Genomic DNA, 8,064 nt, shown 5'->3' with positions numbered 1-8,064 from the left:
TCAGTGCTTTAGCTCAGTGGCACAAGCACCTGCCTGGCAAGTGTGAGGTCATGAATTCAACCCTTGATACCAAAAAAAAATTACAAATAAAAATAGAAAATTGCTATGATGAATGTGATTGTTATGCATATCTAAAATGTATCAGTAAAATCTAATGTCAAAAGTAAAACAAAAGTAGAGAATAGAAAATTGAATAAAAGTAATAGCTAAACAGAGCAATTCTAAAAAGAAAAATAAAGAAATACAATATTCATAGGTGTCAAAAACCTGCCGAACATTTGGTCATATAAAAATTTAAAAGTTCCATAGTGTCAAAAAAAATTTAGAAAAATATTAAAAAGAAAGTGAGTCTAATATAGAGAAAGCTCTTAAAAATTACTAAGAAAAAGAAGAAATAAAGAAAAGATATAATTAGCCATTTCACAAAATACAAATGGTCAAAAATATATGAAAAAGATTATTCAGCTTAATAGTTACCAAGGTAAACATTAATACTAAAAATATAATCTTTTTATCTACCAAATTGTAAATTTAAACAAGAAATACGTTGAGTTATATAAAACTGCTGTTTTTATAGATTAACAAAACTGAATACAGGCGATTTCAAGTGGCTCAACCTATCGGGATAGGAAAATCAGTGCTCTTTCAGAGCCCAAGGACTTTTGCAAGTGTGTGTGTGTGCATATGTGTGTGTGCATATGTGTGTGCCTGTGTCTTTGCAATGCAGTTCAGGCTGACCTTGAGCTCACTTTGTAGCCCAGGCTGGGCTCAAACATGCAACAATCTTCCTGCCTCAGACTCCTGAGTGCTCAGATTACAGGCCTGCATCATCACTTCTGGCCACTTAATCTTTAAAACGTTGATACATTTTAATTCACTGATTACCCTTCCAGGCATCTAAAAGGTATGAATATACACATGAATAATTCTGCAAGGACTTACTAAAATAGGTACTAAGTAAAATAGGTTCAATGTAGGGAATAAGCTAATAATTACAATTAACTTAAAAATTCCGACTATCATCAGATCTGTAAAAATTATATACTCAAAGAGCATTTAAGGGTACAGGGTCATGCTGCCCATTCACATATCAGGTAAATATTACAGACTAAAAATCTAACATATGCCTCAGCAGCTCCTAAAAAACAATTTCACTCTTAGATATATACTCAAAAAATATTAAAAACAGACTCAAACATACACGAATACTATCCTTCAAAGCCACATTTTTGCAATATCCAAACAGTAGAACCCATGTCATCAACATAAATAAATAAAATTTGAACACATATATACACATATGAATATTATTCTGCTATGAAAAGGAATGAAGTTTGGAGACATACTCCTGTATGGATGTCTTAAAAACAATATACTAAATAAAATAATAAAATAAGCCAGGTACAAAAGGTTAAATATTCAATACTTCCACTTTTGGGGGGACAAGGTCTCACTTTGTAACTCAGGCTGGCCTTGAACTTACTGCATAGCCCAGGTTGGGCTGGAAGTTGCAGTGATCTTCCTGCCTCAGCCTCCTAGCATGCACCACCACATGCCCAGTCACTTATCTTAAACATCAAACACAAGTAGACTTATAGAATAGATCAGAGGACCCCTAGGGAGGCAGGAGTGGGGGTGGGAAGGTGCTGCTTGATGACTGCAGCAGTGCTGGCGTGAGGAGGGGAAATACCACAGCAGCAGGACAACAGTGGGCGATCCCCTCACTGTGCATTAAAACAAGTACACAATGGCAAATATTATGTCTATATGTAAATATGTAGTATTTCCTAACACCTGTAAAGTATATATCCTTGGAGTAAAAACAGAGGTAGGAAAAACATTTACAAAAATGACAAAAACAAAAGGACAAAAATAAAGCACATGGAAGAAATACAGGAGAAAAACAGCAGTGAAGCTTCTAGGGAGGAAAGAGGAGTTTATGTGCAAGGGGCCACCAGTGTAATGCTGGAGAGGCAGGAAAACAGACCAAGCAAAGGCCCTGTGGCAAGCTTCTACGACAGGGAGACAGCCTGTGCTGAAGGCCAGGGGTACAGCTCAGCGGCATACATGCCTGTCTGGCAAGTGCCAAGTGCTGTGTTTGAGTCCTAGTACCAAAACAAAACAGAAACAAGAGCCTGCAGTGGGTCAAGGAGAGCCGGGAAAGCAGGAAGAGCCTGGAGCAGGAAGACACGCATGGCATCCCAGCCTGGGAGCCGGGAAGAGTGACCCAGGATGCGCATGGGCAGTGACTTCCAGGGAAGGTCCTGCTGCCAAGCTTCCATGGCAGACCAAGAGGAAGTGGAGTGAAGAGCTTAAAAATCTCTGTACCGACACCTAAATAAACCTTAACTCAGGGGAAATAACCTCTAAGTACAGACATCCAAAGACACCTAAAGAAGGGAAAGCGTGCGCATTTCTCCACGGCCCCGCGCCCACGCCCAGGACAGCTGGCCCGCCAGCTGCCTTATACCCACACGCAGCCCTGAAGACAGCTGGAAGGAAGGGCAGGAAACAGCCGGGACAGCTGAGCACCTCTGGGAATACAGTGCCCAGGGCTGCGGCTCCAGAGGTCAGTCTGGCATCTTGCTGTGCGTGAAAAGACACCACATGGAGGAGACAGTTTCTTACAAAATGGCCCTGGAGCCAAAGGAAATATTTACGGGGCCGCTTTCCCACAAACCCAAGGGGACTCACCTCAGCGATCCGCAGCAGGGTGGCCTCTTGGAAGTGGAATTCTTTCATTTTGTCTTCAATTTCCTGCTGAGTCCTTAAGTTCTTCTCCAAAGCAAAGGACATCTGCTGAGACTGGGTGAGCTGCAGCAAAAGCCTGCAAAGCGCAAAAGGGCCCCGTGCAACTCAGGGGCAGAAGAGCAGTGCCACAGCGGCAGAGCTGGAGGCCGAGGCCACCAGTGACAGACAGAGACCCCACATTCCAAGCCCCACTGGACCCCAGAGACTCTGCTCCCAAGAAATCCCCACCCTCGATGTGCAGCGAGCAGGGCTGAACTTCTCCAAAGATCACAAGGGATGGCACCGCGAACGCATTTCCCGTGGAAGGCGAGGGCGGCCTGAAGGAACAGTAGTTGGAGTAAAAGGCTTCTCCTCAGGCTTGCACACAGGCACCCGGATTGGCGTCTTCTAAGCCCAGGCTCTACGGCCCTGCAGCACACTGTGGAAGACCACACGGGCGCCCCGCGCCTCCTTGCATGCAGAACATCTGCTGCAACATTAAATCCAGTCTTATTTTCACACATTGATACGTACAGACCTGGCCATGGGATTTTTTTCTCTTCAGTTAGCTCTAAGTTAAGCAAATAAGGCCAGCTGAAGTACTGATGTGCAGTGTTTGCAGTCAGTATGACAGTCTCCCGTTTCCTCACATCGTGCTCTCTGTAAAGGATCCGAGCACACGAGATGGCAGAGCCACTCAGCTCCAAGAACGCCAGCTGGGCATGAGCCTCGAAATAAAGAGGCTATGACTCCCCAGGGTACAAAAGTGTACATATCAGAAACTGAAGGCGGCTGGGGGAAGAGCCAGATGCCAGCCTCTTCCAGCACACAGGCTGGGAAACGAGAGGTCACCCCCATCCGCTGCCACGAGCAACCAGCGGATGCAGAGAACACAGGCTGTGGTGACAGTACTGAGGTGAAACACAATTTAACCCTTGTAGTGCTAGGTGTTTCACTGACCTTACAGGTCCAGGGCCACTGGTCTGATCACCTACTCAGAGAACAAGGGTACGCAGTGTGGCATCTATGGGGATCTCTTCCTTCTGATGGTGACAGCCGATGTTAATTCCCTATGGTCTTGTCTTGAAGTCCTGTATCATTTTTGTTGTTTGATTTTATTATATCCAATGGCATGGGCAGCTATTTCAAAGATAACGAGATCTACTGTGGTAGCCATTTTGGATTTACTCATTTTGTTTTGAAGTCCTTTATTGCGTTGTTTTGTTTTTATTGGTTCTCTTCTGTTCTGTTTTGTTTGATTTTTACTATGTCTGAGATACCTGCAACTATTTTGAAGACAACAAGCAGCATTATGGTAATCACTATTGATTTCCTACTGTTTTGAAGTCCTGTGTCATTTACACTGGTTTTGGTTGGTTTTATTCTGTTTTATTTTGCTTGGTTTTAGTCTCTTTAAATAAAAATTTTTTAAAAAGAAAAACTGAAGCAAAAGCCTCCTAAATTCTTCATATGCTAGTTCAATCAAGTTACGCAGATTGGTCTTTCTGCTTATCTCCCTGCGTTTTGTAAAGATGCTTTTCCCCCCACCTTGCCAGCTCAAGTTACCTAATTCCCACCATCCTCACTTTCACTCATTCCTGAGCCACCCTCTTCTTCACAAGATAATGAATTCTGAGACAGGCCTTGGATCAAGGCCTTTGTCCATATATCCTCACTTGGATCAGGCTTAGGACCCCTTGACTGCCCTCAGCTTTGTCTTGGTGTCTTTTACTCTCCTCATGGGTTGCATTGGTGGCGGCAGATTAAAATTAACTTGCTGGGATTCCAATAAGGTCTCAATGGGATTACAGATATAACTTTTCAAATCGTAAAGAAGATTAAAAGAAGGATTATAGCACTTGGATCACAATATTCATTATCTGGTTTACAACAGAGCTCAAGGACTGGACAGCTTCACAGGTACACCCTGATCACCCAAAGTAGCACCAAACCTCTGAGGACCCCTCCTGTCCTGTCAGGATCCTGACTGCCTCCCCTCTCTCATTCCTCCCTAGACTCCTTTTTGCAGCTGTGAAGGTATAGGTTTTTCCCATCACCCGGAGGCCTCACTGGCCACAGCTGCTACTCCCAGAGGCACTCAGCTCTCCGATTCTCTTACTTCCACAGAGGAATGCTAGCTCCAGACACAGAGAGACTGGTGAGTGAAAGGTCCCTGTCTCACAGGATGGAACGAGAGAAGAGACAGAAAAGGTTTCAGGCAGTGACTGGGCCGAGTGGCACACACCTGGGATCCTAGCACCTCAAGAGGCTGTGTTACGAGGATCCCATGTTGGGGCCAATCTGGGCAACTTCGTGAAACCCTGTCCTAAAATAGTAAAAAAAACTGAGACATACATAGCTCAGTGTGGTCAATCCCCAGTACTAGAAAGAAGAAAACACGTGGGGAGACTGGGGAAAGGAAAGGAGGCAGGCAGGCAGGGAAAAGAGAGGAAGGAAGGGAAGAAGACGAGAAGAAAGAAGGAAAGAGATTCATTTCAGGTAGTGAGTGGCAAGTGCTATGAAAAAATGATCAAGAGAGCGGTGCAGTGTCTCCTCAGATGGGTGGCCCGGAAGTCTGCCTGTGCCACTGCACAAGCCAAGGCCTCCTGTCAAGGACAGGATGGAGACTCTGAGGGAAAAGGTTGGCAGGGCAGGAGGCCTGGACAGGAGAACCAGCTCAGCCAGCTGCACGTGCCACAGCCGGCCCTGGAGGGGAAGATGTGGGACAACCCAAAGCTCCCTGCTCCGGAAGAAATGCTGCGGGGTCTGCATGTGCTCCCACACTGAGGCTGGGACTTCACCGCAGTTGCGGTGGCACGGACAGCTGCGGCTCCTCGGGCGACGGCGGCAGTGAGCTAACGCACAGCTCTGGAGAGTGCCTGAGGGAGGGACGCGCTCCCTCCACTCCTCTCCCACGCATACACGCTCTCCCCGGTGCACGCGCGCATGCACACTGTCCCACGCAAGGCCTGCGCCGTGCTACGCGTGGCAGGAAGGACCCCCCCCAGCGCCTGGCAGCTCGACGGTAGGCATCCCAACCTCCCAAACCGTGTGACATAGCTTTCTTTTCTGGATAAATGACGCGTACTGCCACGTGAGCTCCAGGGGGACGCACAGTCTCCTGAAGGCGCAGGACCTGGTGGGCAAAGTGCTCACACTCGTGAGCCTTTCCCCACCCGCCTTCCTCTTCTCATCGTCAGTACTGAGAATCACAGCTCACCCTGTCTCCTCTCTCTGCACGTCCTCGTTCCTCAGCTCTCAGCAAGCAGCCTCGTCGGTCCACTCGGACTGAAACTGCTTCCTCCACAGTCATGAAGTCCTGTCTAAGGCCACCCGGCTGCTCTCCCTCCCACTCCTCAGCACCGCTCCCTTCTCCTCAGCCTGACGCCAGCTGGCTGTCCCAAAGGCACCCCAAGTGTGGCACACCAGGCAAGCCGCTCTCAGCCCCGGATCTACCCTGCCTCGCAGGCTGAGTTCCGGGACAACAAACCCCGGGGTCTCCTAAGTCTCTGCCTTCTCCCTACCACCATCCCCTGGTCACAAGTCCTGTCTATTCCACACTGCAAAGACACCCTCTTCTGCTGCTGACTTTGCTGGTCAGCCCCACCATCACCCCATTGCTCCTCAAGGGTGCCCCTTCCTCCCCACAGCACCCTCCACTGGGTCTCCTGTCTCCCTCTACATGGCAGCCTTGATCACAGTGCTCCAAAAAATCTGACAGACTCGCCTGGCCTTCGACACAAGGACCAAACCCTTCGAGATGGCACTTCATGTGCCATCTCATCAACCAAAACAATGGAAAGACCAACAGCTAATATGTCCCAAGTGCCCCCAACACATGAGGCAACAGAGCGAGGACTTCGGGAGCTCCAGTTCCACGGCCCCTCAAGGCAGGTGCTGCCCCTTCTGCAACCTGTCAGGACGAGGCACGTGGGAATCAACAGCTCAGGAAACCTGTATGTGGCCAGGCTCCTCTGCCAAATGATCACAGTTGACTATGTTCACCTGTCAGATCTGACTCCCAAGGCCTGCCTCCTGCTTCCTCCGCCACCTGCAATCCTGGTGCTCTCGCTGCCAGACAAAGCAACTGCTCTGCCCTGCCCTTGCCCCTATGCACTTGGCCTCCACCGTGCCTGCCCTTCCTCTCCATGGGAAATTTTCTTTCTCTGGGAAGATGATGGCCTGGCCCTGGCCTTCAAAGCCATGCTGCTGTGGGAATGATTTTAACAGCTCCCTTGTTATAAAGTGGAGCCCCAATGTGTACCCCAAATAGTCGTGAAGATTAAGGTGAAACGATGTCCACAGAGCCCCCAGTAGTCAGTGGGGACCGCTTTTCCCCAGGCACCCGGTTTGTCTCCTGGAAAGACACTCATCTTCCTGTCCTGCAGCCCCCCTTGTGTGGGTCCAAACGAACCCCACTCGCCAGCTGATAGGCTGCTTAGTGTCCGTGGGCCAGTCCCCACAGGACATCTATTTTCCCTGTGCAGTGAACACTGAAAGGAGTGGAACTGCTTTAAAAAAAAAAAAAAAAAAAAAAAAAAAAAGAAAGAAAAGAAAAATGATTCTAGCACCAACCAAGGACCTGGTACCTATGCTTTGAAATAAAAAGTGAGAGAGTCAATGCCAAATAATCACCCAGCAAATTGTAATATCTGCCATTTCTTGGTTGACCCTCACTGTCACTATTTGTGGGATTTCCCAGAGTTAAAAATAACCTCTATGTTCTCATCAAAGTGTCCTTTTATTCTCTTGTAAATTATAGAGGGGAGTCAAGTGTATTTCCCCAGCGTTTTCTCAAATTCACGTCCCATGAGCACCCACAGTTCTCAGAGGCCCTGGGGCAGTGTGGTGAACCTGTGGCACGCATGCTGTGGTGGGCACACCAACCCCTCTGTCGGCACAGGAGCAAGGTGCCCCCTGCAGCTGAGCAGCAGACAGCAATTGTTTTTCCTAAGTTGAAACCTCCCCATTCAGGTTTAACTGCAGTGCTGGCACTTTGAGATAAGTACATGGGTTCAGCGTTATAGTTGGGACACTCAGTCTCTAAAAGGTTCACCATCACCATCCCAGGACCAAAGCAAAGCACGGGAGTCCTCTGTGAAATGAACTAAGCACTGCTTATTCCCAATATCAGCAATTTAAACACAAGAGTGACTCCTTCCAGACTTTACAGGATGTATCGGCAAGAAATGCCTTCTTAGAAGTGGCTCTTCTTCCCTTTTTAGCGCTTTCTACATTTTCTTTTCCTAATTTCTCAGTGTCATCCACTTCTAACATTGTCCCTTGAGCACTGACACAGTTGTATTCCTGAGCAAATACAGTATTTCTAAAGCC

The 8,064-nt window shown here is 47.6% G+C and overlaps 1 protein-coding gene across 2 annotated transcripts in view; it reads right to left on the bottom strand.

The window, feature by feature from the left end:
* Nucleotides 1-8,064, bottom strand: part of CUNH8orf76 (chromosome unknown C8orf76 homolog) — a 30,569-nt gene that overhangs the window by 4,144 nt on the left and 18,361 nt on the right. For both annotated transcript variants that reach the window (XM_063231147.1, XM_003467389.5), the window contains exon 5: nucleotides 2,695-2,827. In XM_063231147.1, the coding sequence (XP_063087217.1) occupies nucleotides 2,695-2,827 (133 nt within the window). The remainder of the gene's footprint in view (nucleotides 1-2,694; nucleotides 2,828-8,064) is intronic.

This window comes from Cavia porcellus, unplaced genomic scaffold (assembly GCF_034190915.1).
Source record: "Cavia porcellus strain 051 isolate PalLab524CR breed Dunkin Hartley unplaced genomic scaffold, mCavPor4.1 scaffold_19, whole genome shotgun sequence".
Classification (NCBI taxonomy): Eukaryota; Metazoa; Chordata; class Mammalia; order Rodentia; family Caviidae; genus Cavia; species Cavia porcellus.
Note: the sequence above shows the minus strand (reverse complement) of the source record. Positions and strands in the feature narration are given on the sequence as shown.